This window comes from Nymphaea colorata, chromosome 2, assembly GCF_008831285.2.
Source record: "Nymphaea colorata isolate Beijing-Zhang1983 chromosome 2, ASM883128v2, whole genome shotgun sequence".
Lineage (NCBI taxonomy): Eukaryota > Viridiplantae > Streptophyta > Magnoliopsida > Nymphaeales > Nymphaeaceae > Nymphaea > Nymphaea colorata.
Genome location: NC_045139.1, coordinates 2,396,866 through 2,417,730, shown reverse-complemented (window position 1 = coordinate 2,417,730; position 20,865 = coordinate 2,396,866). Strand labels below are relative to the sequence as shown.

General features: G+C 39.1%; 1 protein-coding gene across 4 annotated transcripts; it reads left to right on the top strand.

The window, feature by feature from the left end:
• The first annotated feature begins 6,587 nt into the window (after window positions 1-6,587).
• On the top strand, window positions 6,588-19,424 carry LOC116249290 (DExH-box ATP-dependent RNA helicase DExH17). Of its 4 annotated transcripts, none has more exons than XM_031622512.2 (28): window positions 6,588-6,697; window positions 7,096-7,149; window positions 7,416-7,517; window positions 7,841-8,024; window positions 8,202-8,363; window positions 8,525-8,762; window positions 9,695-9,731; window positions 9,820-9,866; window positions 10,515-10,552; window positions 10,673-10,694; window positions 10,813-11,010; window positions 11,400-11,556; window positions 11,662-11,713; window positions 12,695-12,766; window positions 12,976-13,025; window positions 13,100-13,217; window positions 13,294-13,357; window positions 13,436-13,519; window positions 14,358-14,483; window positions 14,564-14,760; window positions 14,834-15,022; window positions 15,115-15,366; window positions 15,933-15,982; window positions 16,073-16,090; window positions 16,753-16,835; window positions 16,926-17,130; window positions 18,014-18,078; window positions 18,166-19,424. In XM_031622512.2, the coding sequence occupies exons 3-28, from the start codon at window positions 7,450-7,452 to the stop codon at window positions 18,825-18,827; spliced, it is 3,438 nt and encodes a 1,145-aa protein (XP_031478372.1). In that variant the 5' UTR covers window positions 6,588-6,697; window positions 7,096-7,149; window positions 7,416-7,449; the 3' UTR covers window positions 18,828-19,424. The 4 variants fall into 4 exon arrangements, with proteins under 4 accessions (XP_031478372.1, XP_031478370.1, XP_031478375.1 ...); XM_031622510.2 differs by having other exon boundaries at window positions 10,813-11,025; XM_031622515.2 differs by having other exon boundaries at window positions 10,813-11,025; window positions 18,290-18,461.
• The last annotated feature ends 1,441 nt before the right edge of the window (window positions 19,425-20,865 follow it).

Sequence of the window (20,865 nt, the reverse complement as noted above, 5' to 3'; positions counted from 1 at the left end):
AGACGATCCGACTTTCGCCAAGCAAGATAGTCGGGATTCAGTCCTGTGACTGTATTTTCAGCAGAGGCAGTGAGGAACTGTGCGGGCGGCTGGTATTCTCCGTCTAGGAAACCAGTCATATCTTGGCTCTCGATGAGCCCCATCATCTGTGTTTGCCAAAGCAGAAAATTTCCTTGATTGAGCTTGATCGACACAAAGTTGGCAACGTTCAGATTGTATGGGTAAGGGTATTTGCTTGGAGCTGACGCCATGCTTGAGGAAGAATTGTTCTGCGCCATAGGGTTGTCCTGCTCTGATACCATAAAGAAAAACAGAGATTTAAGGGACTAACGCCTGATATAACGTGGTTCGGTGTAAAATCACACCTACATCCACAAGGGCAGCTATCGTTCTTGGTGACGATATGCCTGGTTCTTTCTTCTATTTATAATATAATTACAAGCATCATTATTTCCTGAATTACAAGATCTATATCAATCTTTACAGAAGGAAACTGTATCTGATTTACAGTCGTTATTTCTTTGTTGAGTTGTGTCTCTCTGTTTGAGAGCTGCCTGGCCAGCCATTGTCTTTGTATTTCTTTCTTCACACGGTTGGCCAGATGACAATGTTTCCTTCTTTCCATGGTAACGATTATAATCGTTACTGTCTCCAGCGTCATGATGGGCTGGTGTTTCCTTGTTGGCATTATAGTGATTACAGCCGTTACTGTTTTCATTGTCACGGCTGGCTGGAGTTTCTTCATTCACTCCTCTGTTTTCCTCTTTGGCATTGTAACGCTGACTTCCTCTGTTTTCCTCCTTTCTTTCTTGATCAAGAGTTTCCTTACTGATATCGCCTCTATTTTCTTCAGATTTGACATATGAATCTGTTAAAATTGGAATTGCCACAGTCGAATTGGCGATTGCATCCAGCAAGTCTGAGTGCTTGTCTTGCTTGCTTAATGTCCCATTGTCTAGGAACGCAGCCACACCGTGCTGCTCGAGGGCTCGGGAGAGATTGATTGCAAAGGCATTGCCAGCATCTTCACGTTTAAAGCTCAAGTATACGTCATACTTGAATTGTTTCGGCAGATGGGATGACGACGCACCTAGCTTGCTCACTTGAGGATGTTCCAGTGGTTCTTGCAATGATGATGAAAATGAAGTCATTTGTTCAGGTTCTGATATTCTTTTTTTAGAGAATCTTCTTCTTTTCTTTTGGCGGCGCTTCTGTGAGAACGAACTTGAAGATACTGGAGAATCAGCGGGTGGCTTTGTTTTGGAATCGGCGATCAAAATTTTACCTGCCAGTGATGCAAACCAATCCATTTCCCTGACTGAATCGTGCAGTTCTTTCAAGCACACTATAAGAGATACCCGTTGAAGTTTCTTCAGGTTGGCGACGGAGTGAGGAATCTCCTTTATGAGAGTGAAATCAAGGACGAGATCCATCAATGATATCAAACCGCCAATACTATCAGGCAAGGCCACCAGATTCGTGCACCCTTCCAGTGAGAACAATCTGAGTTCAGCTAAGGACCCCATTGAGTCGGGCAACGCACTTAAGCGGGTGAAATCAAGGACAAGTTGCGTCAACGATATCAAACTGCCAATATTATCAGGCAATGCCGTGAGATAGTTGCATCCTTTCAGAGACAACAATCTTAGGTTCTCCAAGCACCCGATGGAAGATGGTAGCGTTGTTATCTTGGTGGAATCCAGTTCAAGCTCCTTTAGAGTTCCAATATCACCTATGGAGTTTGGCAAATAGGAAAGTCTGGACTCTGGAGCAACCTTTGAGTCTAAGAGTTTCAAGTGACTGCAATTCACCAAGGTTCTCGTGAAGATGCTTAAGCATGCTGCACTCTCTCAGACTCAAGTGAATCAAATTCTTTGCGAACCAAATAGGATCGTGAAGGTGGGTCAAGCTTCCACATCCATCAAGTGCCAATTTCTTCAGCCACGGAAAATGCGAAAACTCAGGAATCGCCGATAAACAATTGCAGCCGCTGAGATTGAGAACTAGTAAACGACCGTGAACCTGTCCACCATTACGTAAATGTCATTTTATTTCTTCCTTCAAAATAAATAAAAGCTAGGGCTCAGTTTTTCCTATGGTTTACCTTCTTTAACGAAAGCTCCTTGATCATGCTGTTTGATAGGTCAAGGGTGACTAAGTTCTGAAGATCAAGTTCATCCGGAAGTGAATTCAATGAGCATCCTTTCCACTCAAACCATCTTAGGCCTTTAGGGAAATGCCGATAATCGCCACCGATCTCAACAGAATTGAGTCGCAGAAGTTCCAGATTTGGCATGTCACCAAAAGCCTCCGCCTCCAAACATGGCCGCTCCTCCTCTTCAAAATTTTCCATGTTGAGAGAAAGACCTTTGACTTTTTCAGTTCCCTGAAATTAAAAACAATGATTAACCTTTTAGTATCACATAATAAAACCTAAGTTCATTTTAGCGCTATTTTATCCTTAGAAAGCATGCAGAGTCATGCACATTTGAGTGAGCTGGTCAGGATTCGCCTCAACAAGCAGAGCTCAATTGTAGAGGCTGCAAACAATCTGCAGGTTCTAAAAACATATCCTATAAATAGGAAGACGCGTCACATACATTCCAGAAATTCGTGTTCCACATTCATGTATAGCTGAAACCATTTTTAACCCATCAGAAATTTGGATCATTTCAGTGTCCTAAATGAAGTGGATGAATTTGAAACCTTGACTGACCAACTCATAAGATTCCCAAGTAAATGAACATATAAGGTTTGTGATTCAAGTTCGAAAAAAAAAGGGAACTTGAAACCCATTATCAATTAATAATTATCCTAAACTCGAGTTGCAGATACAAGCGAGATCAAGTTCAAGTAGCAAAATTTTGAATCCGAGGAGCATGTAAAGTTAGCACTTACTTTTCTGGTTTGCAAGATGTCCAATATGTCATCAGCATCTGACAACCGGCTCCGTCCTCAAGGCTTCAAGGGACTTTCTCGTCGAATGATGTCCTTTCCCATTCCTTGAATTAGCTGATGCATTTCAAATTCCTTTTGATCGTTGATCTGAACGAGGGATTTATCGACAAGGACTCTAGTTGCTGCTGATGGAAAAAGGCCGCGGTCCTCCCACATGTAACATGCATTATCTTTGCCATTTCCAAGGAAAAAGCTCGCAACATCCAAAAAAATCTCCTTCTCGTTAATATCAAGTGCATCAAAGCTTACCTTCAATTTGTCGAAAAGAGAGCTGCCTGGAGACACATTCAGCTTCTCCAACATGAATTTCCACTCTTCAAGACTTTCCAAGTCAGAGAAAAGTGACGCAAGCACCCGGATCGCCAAAGGCAGGCCCCCACAATTGGACGCAACCTGCTCGCATAGGAGCGTGTATTCCCCCGAAAGGCATGATAGTAGAACAGTTGAAGTGCATCCTTTGAATTCAATTCTCCAAGCCGGCAAATCTCATGTTCTCGGACTGCACTGAGACGTAGAACACGTTCATCTCTTGTTGTAATAATTATCCGGCTCCCTCCCGTAAACCACTCCCGCCGACAAGCCAGTGCCTGAAGTTGTTCGGTGCGATCAACGTCGTCGAGAACAATAAGAACCCTCTTTCCCTGAACTCTTCTCCTGATGATGCTGATCCCCTCATTCACTTCACTTATGTGCGCGCTCTCATCTTTTAAGACGTCCTGGACGAGATGCCTTTGAAGTCTGATGAATCCATTGTATTCTCTTGACAATTCTCTGACATCTGAAATGAAAGAGGAGGCATGATAGTTGTAGGAGACGGCCACCGCGAGGGTTGTTGGCCATCCATACTGGACACTCATTTGCAATACCGCGGGTCTTTATGTAAGGGCATATATGTCATTTTGTACAATGCGGGTTTGCCCTAATCCTTATGTTTAGAGGATGGCCGCCGCTTGAGTGTGTGAGATCTGTGCGACCGTGGACATAGGAGATTATTGCTCCGAACCACGTAAATCGTTGTCTTCTTCCTTGTTGCTTCTAACCTCCTCTTGAGAGTGCGAGAGGAGAGTTTATTCTGTGTTGTTCCTAACAGTCTTGCCCAAGCCGCCTATGCCAGCTATTCCAATAATTCGAACATAGTCAGCCTCAATGTCAACAATTCCAACATGTGGTGAGCAAGGCCAACCAGGTTCTCGGGAAGCATTAGCGGTGATGGTAGTTCACGTAGAATCCGCTTGACAATGACTTCGAAAATCCTCTCCAGTTGCCTGCCAAATGAATGCAAATCAAAAGGCATAGATGATTTTGTTAGTATTAATCGCAAACAAGAATTTGTAGCTTAGACGGTTCTGCGCACGATGATAGATTGGGTCGCTTGAATAAAGAAACTATCAAGTTTTTTTTTTTTCTCTTTTTTTTCTTTCTTTTTCCTAATCGTCTGCCATCAAGAATGCTCCAGGAGAAGGAGCACTCGACCGCCCGCGCACCCCACCACATCAGGCACAGTAAGTCATTTCTCCTGCCAAAGAGAGCTAACTAGAAAGACTATAAGAACATGGGTGACCCCATGACCAACATATGGTCGCATTTACAAGTCCTTCCATCGGTATTGTTCTAGATTTGGTTGTCTTGATGAAGTCACTCTGGCTACTAAGAAGTGGTTTTGTAAACCGTAGTGCTAGAATCCTACTTTCCTTTTTCTAGAATTTGCTCCTCACAGTCTCCTGATGATCATCGTCTAATCTCATTGTAGTATTTTTAGAAGACATTTGCTTCTCAATTTTTGCTTGTCATGTTGCTCACGCATTCCTTTCATTTAATTACTAGTAAGTCCCTAGTGATGCTATGTATGCTCTATTTGAATGGAGGGAAATAAAAGGAAAAACAATCAATTCTTATTTGTTTGGTTGATTAATTAAAAAAAGTAAAAAATTTGTTTGCTTGCAAATGGATGAAAAGAAAAGAAAAGAAAAGGAAATGAAGCTCTAATGTAAATACAAACGTGTATACACTTTCAACTGACTTGCGTGACTCTTTCTCTCCTTCCTTGCCATTGGTCAAGAGCCCAACGAGCGCCCAGCCTATCTGTTTCTCTCCTTTCCGGCCACTACTTGAGACTTGGATGATATTTTATAATGAGCCCTTTACCATGTTTATGTCATCCAAGTAATGTACTTGAAAATGGCATTTTGTATGATCGATGTAAATTATTATAATATTTATTAATATAGAATGAAATGTGAGTGTAAGTGTGGTTACTCTTTTATTGAATTAGAAAATCAAATTAAATAAATTTTTTATTTAAATGATAAATTTTTTAATGTTAAAGGTATTATTGTAACGTATTACAAATTATATTCTTTCATTTTCTTTATATAGCCCAAACAAACTTTTCTATTCAAAAAAACTTTATAATCACTTTTTTTTTTATTCTCTTGTTTTTCCATTCACTTCTCTTTTTATCCCTCCCTTTTCTTTTTTTTTTCTCTCCATTCAAACAAAACAAAGCGTTAGATTGAACTTGCAATAGAAACGCGTTGACCAGCCAAATAATGTACACCAATGCTATGATTTCGATCAAATAAGATTAGTCACCGTGTTTTACAAACTCTGCTACATAGTCTTGACATGTGCATGTTTGATGGGGTTGGTTTAATTACCATATGTATTGCTATGAAGCATAGTCACACAAAAGACTACTTATTTTTGAAAAAAAAAACGTAAAAAATAACATGAGAAAATGAACTGTTTAAAACTTTAAAAAACGAGTTTTTTTTGAAAAAAAAACATGAACAACGAATTTTTTTGATTTTTTTGATTTTTTAATGCCAAACGGTCTTTTTTATTTTTTATTTGTTGCAAATATTATTGTGTTATTATTTTCTCACTTATTTTATTTTTCTTATTTTTAATTTTTTTTTAAAATATCGTCCTTTTCTGTTTTTTCCCTTATTATTCAAGTCTATATTATATCCAAAAAAACCTCTCACCCTTTGACAACCTTTACCATGACTAATGACCACCATACACAGAAGAAAATGAACGGCCAAGATGAACTGTTTTGGTGGCATTGGGCAGATCCAATCTCCTCCTTCGTTTCGACGTCATTCCGCAGTTGGATGAACGACATTAGGCGACTGAAATCTGTTATAAGCAGCTTTCTAATGGCTTTCTGAATAGACTGATTGGAATATAGACAATTTATATATGTAATCTCTTTGTTACATGTCTTGTCGCATGAGCCTCATCTTCTCCACAAGTCCCAAGAATCTCTTGTTAAATGAATTTTGATTTTAAAGTACTTGAAAATGACCATTCATACTCATTTGCAAGTAAAATAATATGCACTTACCCATATGGTTGAATGTGTCATCTCGAAATGTCAAGATAGAATAAGTTTGCTTCTGACCCGAAAAGGGTTATGAATGAAGATGATCCGATCAAACACTAATATGTGAAGTCGTATTGATTGAGTTCAAACTTCAAACCCAAAGCGGTAACAGATTTGGATCTGATTCTGAGATCCATGCTTGTCCTGGTAAGAAGTGAGTCGGGTTTTAAATCCCGATCCATTTCGAATCTTCGCGCTCAAGTTTTTACGCGCCAATCCTCGTTTAAACCGCTGCCTCCACATATTTTCTGTTTCCTTCTCGGCTTCCCTCTCTCTCTCTCTCTCTCTCTCTCTCTTTATTTTTCTACTCAACCTGGGAATCTGTTGCAGCAAACCTAAGCTTTGGGAAATGTAAGCATCTTTTTTACTCAATTTGGACTTTTCCTCATTTGGATCACAAATTCTGGAAAAGAATGCTTAAGTTGCGCGCCGTTCGATCCTAGAAAGAGGCTTAGATTCAGGTTGAACTTCAGAATTCAGATTGTACGATCTCATCGGATGAACTTACTGTTCTAGCATAGTAACCGGGAATTCAGCAGAGAAAAGTAGCTGATGATTCTCTTTATAAATTTGAAACCGTCTATTTTCTAACCTTGCGTTTGACGGAGCCCTGATGCAGTGATGCTCCTTCAGCAGCGATCACTTTGTTTCCATGTGAATTTTCCTAGTTCTGGATATGCTTTACCTATTTTTTGGTGAAATTGTGAATAATTTGTGTTAAACTTACCTCCGTGGAAACTCTTGTGCAGATCTGAGTCTCCTCTGGTGCATGTAGAAAATTGAAGAACTGCCGCAAGTAAAAGGTGTGTCCTCAGGTGTACTCACAGAATTATCTGTTTGGACTTCCAGCAACAAGTACTCACATAAACTTGTTAAGTACATATTTACGCACGATCATGACCTAAAATTTTGACTGGAATCTTTCTTTCTCTCTCTCTCTCTCTCTCTCTCTTACACACACACGCACGCACGCACGCACACACAAATACAAGATCTCAGTGAAATTGAACAAGGATATTCTGTTTTACTGTTGCAATTGTCTAATCTGGTTCCATTTGGAATATTTTAGCTCATTCTGTTTTGCACGGTGAATAAGTCCAGTTATGGATCCATACAGCCTGAAATCTGTCTCCGACCTACCACCACCTTTCAGGCCGACTTTTAACTTCAGGTATGAATAATCACAGAGCAACTCCACAAATCCTTTCGCTTCCTTACCAAGGTTGATTCATCTAGTCGGCATGTCTGATTAGCATCAACCTGCACGCAGTTCTGTACCTATACAGGTTCTGCAGCATAATGTCTTATCATGAAAACAGTGTTGGCATCTTGAGTGGTCATAAAACATCTTAGGCTTTTTCAACATTCATACTAGTGGCCCTTACAATTGAATTGTTTCTAATCGTAGATCCGATTCAATAATTTGGAAGGTGAAAAATTTACTGCATATAGATCATCAGTGAAAACATAACACATCCCTTTTTTTATATGCAGATATTTCAACTCTTTGCAGAGTGAGTGTTTTCCTCTGTGTTATCTCTCAGATACAAATGCTACTATATCCGCACCAACTGGGAGTGGTAAAACTGTACTGTTTGAGCTGTGCATCTTGAGAGTTCTCTCCAGGTTTCTAACAGAAGAAGGAAAATTCAACCAAATGAAAGGAACTTTTAAAACCGTAGGCTTCTTCCTCAGTTTGTCTCGCTGTATTTGTGTAGCTTTCCTTAATTGAATTTTGTGGTCTTCTTGCTCTACAGAGCAGGCATTTGATGAAGACTAAAAATTGTACTAGAATAATCATGCTCATGTTAATGACAGGTTTTGAATTGTTCCATTTCCAACAAATGTTTGGCAGGTCTATGTAGCTCCATCTAAAGCCTTAGTACAAGAGAAGCTCCGAGATTGGAACCAGAAATTTGGTTCTCTGGGAATCAGTTGCTTGGAGCTGACAGGAGACAATGAATCATATAATGTTCGACATCTACAAGAAGCTGACATTATATTAACCACGCCAGAGGTTGCTACACCTGCTTTTAGTTTATTCTTTTTTTGCTTTATGGAAGCTATCATAGGTTATCCTGCACATATATATGTTTTAGAAAGCTATATATCTTGCACTTTGTGGTGGTTTCTAGGCTTAAATTGTAAAATTCAGCCAAGATAATCTGGCTGCTGTAGAAATTTGATGCTGTTACCCGGCAACGTATATGGGATGGTGGACTCGGGTTCTTTGGGGATATTTCTCTTCTACTTATTGATGAAGTTCACCTTCTAAGTGATACACGGGGAGCAGTTCTGGAAGCTATAGTTAGCAGGATAAAGATGCTTGCTCGCAACCCCAAAATGAGTTCAAGCCCCCTCGCTCATGTACGTATGGTTGCAGTTTCTGCTACAATTCCAAACATTGAAGACCTTGGTAGGTGTTCCAACTCAAGTCTGTAGGAATTTTTTTAACCTGTATCCATCTGGAAAGTTGAAACATGTCTATCCCACGGTTTTCGCCTATATACTGCTGCATCTTATCAGAATCCTGATTCTCATGTGATTATAAGTACTGTGTGCTTGTTGTGGGGCAATTTGACTGAAGGCAAAAGTTCTGGAGGCAAAAAACTGTTCTAAGAATGGTAGGACCCACTGATTTTGCTTAATACTGAGAAATACGAGTTGGCTTGGGAAAACTTTTGCCAAGGTCTTGTTTTCGATTTAATTTTTGCTTTTTTGAGGTAAAAAGAAATTTTCCTTAAGAAAGGCAAAAGTTTTATCTAAAATGCAAATTTTGCTTAGGCAAGAATTTGTTTACTGCAAAACGTTTTCCATCAACCAAAGAGCCGTAAAAAGGAAAAACGTACAACTTGCGTTCTCAGATGGGATCAACACTTTCTCTGACAATAGACAACTGATTGTCATTGAACTTAATAATAGACTGGCAATGATCCTTGAAAAACAGCATCTGCTCTCAAAATCTTGACGCTTGTATGCAACGTCCAGGTCCTGTTCACTCGTTGGTTCAACAAAATCCTTTCTCCTGCATCTTAAACAACTTAGGTTTATCGAATTACATGATGGTGCAAGTCTGACCTATGTTTTCGGTTTATTTTTGCCTGTTCAACCTACGATAGTTTAACAAAATGCCAACCTAGAAAGTTATTCCATTGCTATCAGTTGCCAATTGTCATTAAGCTAAAGAGAAAACCTGGAAGGTTTGTAACATAATAAGGCTGCTATTGCTTGATCCAAGGTTTTGTCTTTGTTTGGTTCTATTCTCAATATCTGGCTGTGGAGTGTGTCGCAGGTTTGCAGTATATTTCTTCTTGTAACCAATTTCTTATGATCCATTGGCTTTTACAGCTGAATGGCTGATGGTTCCTGCAGAAGGAGTGAGAAGGTTTACATGAATCCTTTTCGTTTTAGATCTCCTCATCTGCATGATTGCCAAAGTACTTGCTCTAATTAGGAACTGTCCGTTTTTCCAGGTTTGGAGAAGAAATGAGGCCTGTAAAGCTGACAACCAAGGTCTTTGGTATGCTTCCATTGTGCCACTTCTTTAAGCATTTCCTGAAAATGAATTGGTGCTTTTCTGTAGCAGAATCACGTGATATTTGTACTAAAAATACAGCTAACTTCTTTTGTACTGTACCTCCACCACGAACCTTTTCTCAATCATAATACAAAATCCTGCCGAATTCTTCAGAATCCATGAATGCAAGCTTCATCTTGATTCAGGATGCACATTTAAAATATTTCATACGGAAGAATATCGTAATTCATTAGCTCATGAATCTTGAATATGGGCCAACTGAAGCCGACTAGTGGACATGCAGAATAGCCACCGAAGCTCACATCACATCACTCCTCTGAATACTGCTTCAGGAATGGAATTGTCATAAATTCATCGTCAAGGCAATAATACAAAAAAAAAAAAGGAAATTCCACCAGCTTCAATAGAATTTGTCCAGGTTAGTGTTTCGAATCCGTGGGTACCCACGTTAAAATTCGAGGTTAACCCAACGAGAAACTTCATGAGCCCCATCACCATGGCTAGAAGAAAGGAGTCAAATGACTGTCTTCTCCTGCCCCCACATCTCTCTCTCTCTCTCTCTCTCTTTCATTTTCTAATTGTAGCTAACGGTTGGGAAATATGACGCTGGCCCTTTTCCCTTGCTTACAGGTTATGCTCCTGCGAAGAATGACTTTTTATTTGAGCAGGTATTTACCTATTATTAGCCATTTCGGGGCTATGTTCATGTTCTAAAGATACTCGGTTACTTTTTCATCTTGGAAGTTTAACAGTTTATATCCTGTGTTCTTTTTGGTATTTTTTTTCAGCGCCTTCAGAACTTCATTTTTGGTAAGCAAATGAACAGCAAAATCACCAATACATGTCCATGTCAGCTGCCTTCGTTCACATTTTCATGTATCCGTGTGTTGTGATGTCAAATATCCTGATATTATATTGGTTGGAACAGATATTCTCATGCAATATTCTAGAGGCAGATCTGCACTTGTTTTCTGTTCTACTAGAAAAGGAGCACAAGGAGCTGCACAACGTATCTGTCAGTCTGCAATTGCCCTTGGTTATTCGAACCCCTTCATTAAGTCCCACGAACAGCGGGAGAGGTTGAAGTCTGCTGCACTGTCATTTAGCGACAAGAACATGCAAACATGTATTCCCTATGGTGGTAATAACTTTATTTTGGAACTAGTTAGAGTTTAAGTTCCTTGTTTTCAATGCTTTGCTTATCTGGTAGGAGCATCTTGTGATGCCACCAAGTTGAGGAGATACTAAGTACAAAATTCATAGTGGTCATCCCTTGCTTTAACGCTGAAGGGACGCCCTCTGAAGGGGTTTAGCTGGCAGAGGTTTGCCAATGTGCAAACAGTGATGTTGTGTTTTTTCCTCGACCTATCCTAGCAAAACGTTTAAGGTCCAGTAAGAAGGCGATAACTTTTCTCCCCTCTGATGATTAAAGAAGGACACGGTGGCACAAATTTAAGCAACCTTCTATCTGAGAAGCTTTTCTCAAGTGAAATATGAACTTAAATCTTATTTCAGTTGGTTATCACAACGGTGGACTTTGCCAGAAAGATCGCAGTCTGGTTGAGGGTCTTTTTCTCAATGGTGATCTTCAAATCCTGTGCACGACAAACACCCTTGCACATGGAATCAACCTACCGGCTCATACAGTTGTGATCAAATCAACTCAGTACTTGTATGTTCCTGAAGACATTGTCCAGCTAGTTGAATTTTCATTTCCTTCTAGCAAAAGGTGTTTGTTTCTCACCGCTATCGTTTGCTGATCTTTTTTTTCTCTCAGCAACAAGGAAAAGGGTCTGTATACGGAATACGACCGGTCCACTGTACTTCAGGTCCGTTATTTTGGTCCCTGCAGTTTTTCTTTTCTATATTTTATATTCACTCTCTTTTCTGGATAGTTAAATAATTGCCTTGTCGGAAGGTAGCAACTGTTGTGTTCTGGTTATAATCAGTAATTATTCTTAAACTTTTTTAAAAAATAGAATAAACTGATAGTCAAACCTCTCCAGAAGGAAATCTAATATTTTGCGTCAAAAGCATCCCTGCAGCAACCAACTCCTTGATTCTCAACAACCATGATCAAGCAAAGTTGCATCCACACCAACAAAAGGCCTCTACCTGCTTAAATAAAACGTATTCAATAAGTGCTCTGATTTCCCCCTATAAGCAACTTAAAAGTATAATGTCTTTGTGGTAATCAGAAAGTTCAACCCCAAAAGGAAAAGGCAAACAAAAGCCACTTGTCACAGTTACATTGTCCCAGCGTAGTGCCCTTCCACCTGGATTGAATTTTGCAACGTTCAGAAGAGAATTGTCTGGCTTTTTGTTCTTGAATGAATGCTGATTCCATTCCCATCTACTGCAAGTATCTCGAATGGTCAACACATGATCTAAGAAGTAGCAAGCTCAGTACTACCAGGATTTCAAAGAAAACTTTGGACAGAATCTGCAAAATAACTGACAACAGTCTAGTGCTTCCGGTTTGACAACAGGGTTTACATGTTAACTGAAAATCAGCGACAAGAAATCTTTCATGTTATCCAGCTTTTTTGTTGTTGTTTGTCACTTTACTCTTGAAAACGTTTTAGTTCCCAAGGAACTTAGGAGAATACATAAAAGGAGGAGAATCTAAGCAATGTTTTCTGTTGGACTCCTTTTACCACGTTCTGCTCCTTTTGATGCTTATTGCTATCTTGAGGAAATAAACAACTAAAACTCTAAATTCAGGTATGGAAAGCAACAAGGATGCCATCTTTTGAAGTTTTTGGACATGCCATTTTTCAGAATAACCTTTATACTCTTTTCAAATGCAGATGTGCGGAAGAGCTGGACGGCCACCATTTGATGATACTGGCATGGTTATCATCATGACAAGGAGGGAAACGGTGCATGCGTGTTGAAAGTTCTTTTCTGTTTGGAAGTTGTGTCATTATCAGATACATTGACTAGATAAGGAAATAGAATTAGGCAATTAACTATTACTTTTTACCATATGGATCGTGTACGCTTATTTGTATCTTGACTCTTGAAAAAAGTGTAGTTGCTTTTTCAAGGGAAAAAGCAAGCAGAAAATTGATTGGTTATCTTCTTTCAGGTGCACTTATATGAAAATCTTTTAAATGGCTGTGAGATGGTGGAATCCCAGTATGAACTTGAATACTTACCTTATATTCGATGTGAATTTCGGATGTTCTGACACAGGGTCATTGTCATAATAGATTGCTTTCTTGCATGACGGAGCATCTAAATGCAGAAATAGTGCAGCTAACCGTGTCTGACATAAGCTTGGCAATAGAGTGGCTGAAGTGCTCATATTTATATGTGCGGTTAAAGAAGGCATGTTATATTGCTAGCGTCCATCTTTTCTTCTTTTCCATATCGTAGTCACAACGTTTATAATCTTGATCTGCAGAACCCCGACCATTATGGAGTTAAAAAAGGGATTCATTTTGAACAATTAGAAAAGCATATGAAAGGTACCCTGTTGATAGCTTGCTTATAATATCTCCATTGTGTTTTTATTATCATCAAGTTTACTAACTAGTCTACATCAGATTTGTGTGTACAGCAGGTCAACGAGTTATCAAAATATGGTCTGGTATGGACGGATGAATATGGATTCCTTCTGAAACCGTTAGGTATCTTCTTATCTGTTGATGATATTGAACAACAATTTAGATTCTAGAATCATATTAACCTTATACTGGCATGGCATAATGGCATGTACAAAATTACAAATGGTCAAACCTATCATAACAGAATGATTGCTGAAAACTAGTTTTGAGAAGGCATAAAAACACCCTCTTGGTATTTCCAATTTATACAAAAAAAAATCTGCGATGGAATTAAAGAGAGGAGCCTCAAAGGCCAGAAATAGAGGAAAACAACAAAAACAAAGCGTTGATTGCTACGTGGGAAAAAACTCGAGCATGAGAGCTCATAGAAATATTAAGACAAAAGAGGAAAAGGAGAAAAGGGGTCGTTGGATACAAATTCTCGAAAGGCATTTTGCTCTGCAAGTGTAAGAATGTTCATGAATAAAGAAATATAAGGAGTTAAGACCGAAGGATTGCTTCATCATCATTCCTAAACCTGTAAGTTTTTGCTTGTAACGCTCTTATGGGCCAATAGATGTCTGAACGTGTGGAAATTCAGGGTGATTCAATCCATCTCTATCTAGTCATTGTCATTGTTTCTTTCCTAACCCTCCGAAATGACTTTAATATTAGTGGGTTCCTATTATGTCGATTCAGAAGAAACTTTTTCCTCAGTAGAGATGTTCTCGAGGAAGTGAATTAGATGTTCCATGAAATAATAGCTACTCGAATACAACATCTTATTAAACATAGATTTAATTTGATACGATTTTGATGGTCTTTAATGTAATTTTACGAGTATGGTTGTCTTTTATGATTAATTTTGTATGCAGAATATAATCATCATTTATTTATGAAGCTTTCTCGTTTTCCTTTGCAGAGCCTGGAAAATTGATGGCAAAATATTATTTGAAGTTTGGTACCATGAAACAAGTTCTGCTGACTTCTGGAAAATGCAGTTTGGAAGAATTACTTCATGTGATTTGCCGTTCAGAAGAGACTAGCTGTAAGGATTTTTAACATACATCTTTTGACCTCTACTCTTCATTTCAGGTTCATATTGTAGTTTCTATCATGGTAATGAAGGGATACAGCTGCGACGTAATGAGAAGAAACTGTTAAATGATATAAACTCCGATAAAGATGGTCGCCTCAGATATCATATCCTTAGTGCAAACGCAAAAAGGAAGAAACGCGTTCAATCAAGGGAGGAGAAGATATTTGTTTTGATAAATGACTGCCTGACTGGTGATCCAATGATTCATGACTTGTCCCTGAATCAGGTAAGCTATGGCAATCAGTTATTACTGCTGAATCTCGATATTGTTTGACTTTTAAAGTTGCTTCCTTTTACAGGATGTCAATGCAATTTGCTCAAGTGGAACCAGAGTGGCCAAGTGCATGAAAGAGTGCTTCATTTTCAGGAAAGAATACAAAGGAGCTTTGCATGCCAGTATTCTTGCAAAATGCCTACACCATAGACTGTGGGATGACAGTCAGTACTTGCTGAAACAACTGGTTGGCATTGGCCTGGTTACTGCCAAGGTCTAGTGCTTGTTCCATGTGATTGACCTCTTTCTTTTACAGATGTTTTTATGAATAAGTAGATTTTGACTGAGTAATGAATTTTGACATAGGCACTGCATTCAGTGGGTGTCCATTCTTTTGACACATTGGAAAGTGCAGACCCGAGGAGAATAGAAATAATTACTGGCAGAAAGTACCCTTTCGGGAACCAGATCAAGGAATCCCTGCTATCAATTCCCCCGAAGGTTGATGTGAAAATGGAGGAAGTTGAAACAAGAAGGCAAGGAGATGCCAAATTGCACATCACATTGACAAGGATATCATCATTCAGCCCCTCACCAGCAAGGCCTTGTGGAGACCTGGTACTTTTGCAGTCGTGTTCTTTCACAAAATTTTACGATAAACATGAGGGCATAAGATGTCATATGTTATTTTATTCAGGGGATAGATCTTCATAGTCAGAAACCTTCTACTGAATGTGAAGCTTCAAGCTTGATAATTGTCTGTGCTCATACTTTTGCCATATAACTGGTCAAGTAAGAGCGTAAGACACAGGGGACATGAAATAAGGCTACGCATAGATTGATGAGGGAGGAAAATGAAATCTATTTCGCATCATATTATATTAAAAAATATGGGTTCCAATTTATAATTTTAGTTATACTACATGTGGGAGCATTTGTACGGTACATTGTGTGGAAACCTCTGCAAGGTATTTCTATCTGAAATACTTGCACGCCGTGTAGGTTGGGAAGTGATCGGTTCAACTAAGGAACATGCCTTGTCTTCTCCGTCTTCTCTCTTTTGTAGATACTGCCTATTTTAGGTCTCTAAACATATAACCTGATACTATCCACTTTCATAAATATGAAAAACAAAAGGCACATTGACTAAGCCTCTGACATCACACATTTGAATGGTTCTGCAGGTTGTAGGTTCAGAAGAAGATAATCAGATCGTTTACCATGAAAAAATAAGGTTATTCCTTGTTAATATATTTGTCATGGTAAATATATTAATGAGCTTTTACCTAATTCACTTAACTTACTATCTGTTATTTTTTGACAGATTAAATGAATATTCGAGGTAACTATTGACAGGTCAAACTCTTCCTATTAATGCATGAAAGTTTGGGTATCCCACTGTCATTGATATCCTTATAATTATCCTAGACATAACAACTGGTGTAAACGGAGTAAAGGTGTGTATCTATCCAAAGGATTCTTCAAAGAAAGGAAAGTTCATTTAGGGGTAATTCATAATTGAATTCCTCCGTAAATGACGGACGTAGAACTCAATATAAAAGTAACCAAGTAGTTAATCCGTCCTTGCACGGAAACTAATTAAAGAAGAGAGCTAAACCCTCTACTGTGTGTGTTAATTGTCACACACACTCTTCAGGAGACGGAGATCTAATCTTCTTGATATATCTTCTTTTGCTGGCTTATACTTCCCTTAACTCGTTATATTGAAGTTAACGTTTCCACTTTGAATTTGCTTTATAATTGTTATCCTGCTTTACCTATTTATTGTTGTTAGGCATCAGAGATGCTATTGAGAGTGAAAATTTTATATTATGAAACCTCATCTTCCAGCTAACAGTTCATGCATTCTTATGTTGTCTGGCTTCCGAATCATTATTGCTCATTCCAAGACTTCCTCCACAGCTTGTATTTCGCTTGGAAGAATTGGTTGTCATTTCTCTGTTCTCTTTTCTACTAACTCTTGTAGCTTTGCTGCATTTGCAGTCCATATACAGTAACCATCTTCATCACTTCACCCCAGAATAATAAACTGACTGTGAGTGCTCATCTTATCTCCGAAGAATACGGTAGCCATCTTACCCCATTAATTTGCCTCAGATGAATGTTCCTTTTGCATCTGCCTTGCAACCCTCTGATGAACTCTGCAACTTTAATAGTTGGTCGTGATATCCATGAGAAACTTGTGCTAGCAAGAAGCAAAGGATCAAGTTTGAACCAGGAGAAAGCCAAGAGGGATCTACCTTCGGCTTATTCATTACCTGAAGAGATTTATGTGGTGGAAGATGACGCCGAAAGGAATTGTCAGCCCCCAGCAGAAGGAACAGATGTGACGGATCAACTAAATAATGCCTTCTCTTCCATGTAAGCTTTTTCTGTGACCATTCTTTCAGGTAACCATAAGCTAGCTTCTAGGTTTCACAATGTTTTTTTAGTCATATGGCCTATAACAGAAAGTAAACCCAAGATCCAAGAAAGACAATCAAAAGAATGAGAGATTATCAAGAAAATGTGGATCCAACCTAATCTCTGAAAGTAGTTCTTTTGCCTCTGAAAACTATGTCAAACAAAATCTGATATTTGTAATTCCAAGAAATCAACAAAGACGTACTTAGAAATTGTGATTTTACTACAGAACTTTACTATTCCGAACATTTCACTTAGACTATTCTGGAACCAAGTCTCCAGTTAGAAGAACACCCGTTCAAATTTTGGCAGAGTTGATTCAGCTTTCTGAGTAGCATTTTTGTGATGTCGTGCGCTACAATTTCACATGAACTTGATGGTTCTGTGGACTATAGCATTGCATCTCAATTACTCTGGTGATCATTTCTTTCAACTTTTTCTGCTCATATTTGCAGTCACAGAAAGTCACACATTTGATCTCTGCAAGTTTATCTCTAATTACATTCATGAAAGGAACGTGCCCATTATATAGTTGTCCATTTTCTCTCCTGTGGCACGTTGAAAGATCACTGGTTTCATCTGCTCTACCTGTGGCCTCCTTGATCGTTTGAACCTTTACCCAGGCAAGTGCTGTAACACTGATAAGAAGCAAAAAATGAAGTTTTAATCCATGATTTCTGCCTAATAACCATGGTTCCCCACCAATTGTACCAATCCCTTGCCTTTCTTCACAACTACTTCGCCTTGCTTTCTTTACTAAAGATTAACTTAGAGTTCCATTTGACATTTGATGAGTTTGCATGTCGAATATAGTAATGATCTTACAAACTTCTTGCTATAGACCAAGCTTCGAGCTCTTACAGGCTGATGAAGAAGTCGAAAGTGTCCTGACTGACACAAACGAAGGTAATAATCACAGGCCTCTTTTCCGTTCAATGTACTCCACGGATGAGTATCATGATGGTCACTGAAATTTTCGTTCACACTTTAAAGATGCTGCCGTTGTCGAAATCAACAAGCCTGTAGGTGAAAGCCTTAACAATGACAGAATTTTCGAACATATCCGTAAAAAGGCCAAAACTTTCCTGCCCTTTGAAACATTCATGACCATGAACAGAGAACGACATCCAGAGCAGCAATTTGGAGCTTGCTACATGAATCAGATCATTGGGATACCAAATGCAGGCGAAAACGATAGAGAAACCATCATTCTATTGGATTCCGACTCCAGCTCGGCTGAAGATTTGAGTTGTGTTCTTTCTGACGACATTAATAACACGGTTGAAAGCATTTACAATTGGAGAGACGTTTCCTCATTCAATCAGCAAAGCAACTCTGACGATGCGGGTAGAGGACGAGCCATAAGTCCTCAAAGGGCTCATGGTTGTCTTGGTCAGCCGGTCAAGGAGAACAAAGAGTTGATCGAGTTCTCCAGCAAGAGCAGCCGTCAAGTGCCGGAGAGAGCATTTCCGGCGGAGGAAAACTCAGAGAATTGCGTGGAGCAGGAGAAGCTTGAAGGTTCAACCAGAGATGTCGAGATTCTGGAAGTGAAGGATGTTACCGAGGCGCGAGTCGAGCAGCCGTGCTCCGGCTCTGCTGGCTCGGCTTTTGATGTGAGTTTCCTTGGTTGTCGGAGCATCTTCTCATTTCTTTGAGAGTCAGCTTCTTGGGGCGCCGCACCGTCCAGCCGAGTAGGACCTCTTTCCGATGGTAAGTCTCTTTCTTCTTTCTTAACAACGTTAAGTACACTTGTGGTAAAAGATGTGGTTGAAGTTGAACCGTTTCCGACTCTTTTGAGAGAGAAAAGATGTCAACGGTCGGTGAACGTGGGAATGAAGTAGTGCTTGACTTTGTCCAACAATGCTAAACAAGAGGGACACAAGCAACCGTATATGAGTCGTTTGTGACTTTGTGTTTGAAAAATTTCCAAGATGATTGCATCGGAAAAATTTTCAAGCTGGTTTATTTCTGTTCCCACCATGCGGTTGGAACAGTACGGTGGACTCTTCTACCATTCACGGAACTCCGCTTTACCGATGCGGTTGGTATGCATGAGCAATTCATAAGTGGCTGGGCCACAATGGATTTGCTTACTTTACAGATCTCTCTGCTGGCGAAGCCGCTTTTCTGGTTCGAGTGGAAAATGCTCATATTGGCATTCTGTCTATCTTTTGGCCCCACTGCGTAGAAAGTATAAAGGGGTCAGACTTTGTTCATTGATCAAATTGAATACACAAAAAGTCATATTAACAGTAAAGGACAATCTTTTTCTACTCATATCAAATCTTTTACAGAGTTGTTGAGGTGGGAAAGATCGGTAGCGTCATGATTGGAAATCGTAATCTCTGCTGAAACCAGAAACGAAAGATAGCCGAAATTTGCCAATTAAAAGCTACCGGATGTAGCTCGCGGTGAAACTAGGGTGCACAAGATACATCGTCAAATTTCATGTCATGCATCTTGCATTTAGGGCAACTTGGGCTGTTTGGAGTAATTGCATACTTTAGAATTGTTAGCTGATGTCAAACCATTGTTGCCTCTTTTTTTAGACGAGCATTTGCCATTGCTGTTTATATGTCATTCCGTAGCAAAGAGTGCAATTAGTGCCAAAATCACAATATTAAGATGCAAAAGAACAAAACCAAAGCCATTATAATTAGGAATGAAGACAGAAATTTTTGGCGAAGGGGCATTCACTTAAAAAAAAAAATTAGATACAAGAAAATGATTAAGGGGCACCGCTCAAATGATTAAGTGAGACATAATATATAGATAAACCAATTGTTGGAGACCACAAATTTGAAAAATAAATGAAAAAGGGTGTGGGACTGTGTAGGCAACTGCCCACACATGCTTATATGTAGCTGCGCCCCTGAGGCTATACTAGAAGATGCACGGCACCCTGGACTCCATGAATGCAGCGGCATGTGGTGGTGGACTGTCTCCACACAGTTCTTCAGATGAGACAACTTAAAACCTTCAAATTGAAGAAAGCAACAATGGGTTTTGGTGTGTTTTACGGCTTGGTGAATTTCTTTTGGAGCAAATTTTCACTTAATATATGTTTACTAGGGACAAAGAACCAAAGCTCTCCTTTCTTCCTCTCACCTCAAGACGGTGGCAGGGCAAGAATTTTTAACTTGCAGAGGCTGAACAGTCAAGAATTGCACTATCAAAAGGGCCAAAATATTTTTTTGAAAATTCTACAAGTGGCGAAAGAACATTTTTGATAATTTATGCATGTAAAATTAAAGATGTCAAAGTTAAGAATGTTGAGAGAGTCAAACCAACTCGAGCTTGACTTGTAAGTTAAACGATTCAAGTTCGAGTTTAACTGATAACTTGAGTTTGTGAATGAAGCGAGTTCAAGTTGGATGAACTCGACTCAATTAATCTCGATTAAGCTCTTTTAACACGAATACTGATTTTTATAATTTCAAAAACTTAAAATGGCCTAAATAAAAATATAAAAATTTTTAAGTATAAAATATATATTAAGGAACACGAATCGAGCTCGAGTTCAGACTTGGTTATGTAAGTTGAGCTTGAGTTCACCTTATAACTAGTAGAGTTCAAGCTCGAGCTCGCCCCTATTGTACAGCCCTAGTCAAAATATATGAGGCGTTTCTACCATTGATAGCTCCCCATCAAATAGAAAAAATGATCTCGAGTGGAACTTTTATATTTTATAAG

Excerpts from the sequence above, each read along its gene's own strand:
- LOC116249290 (XM_031622510.2), top strand. The coding sequence starts at position 7,450 with ATGGATCCATACAGCCTGAAATCTGTCTCCGACCTACCACCACCTTTC. Across the intron at positions 11,557-11,661 it reads ATCAAATCAACTCAGTACTT|CAACAAGGAAAAGGGTCTGT; the intron begins GTATGTTCCTGA and ends TTTTTCTCTCAG. Across the intron at positions 11,714-12,694 it reads ACCGGTCCACTGTACTTCAG|ATGTGCGGAAGAGCTGGACG; the intron begins GTCCGTTATTTT and ends TTTCAAATGCAG.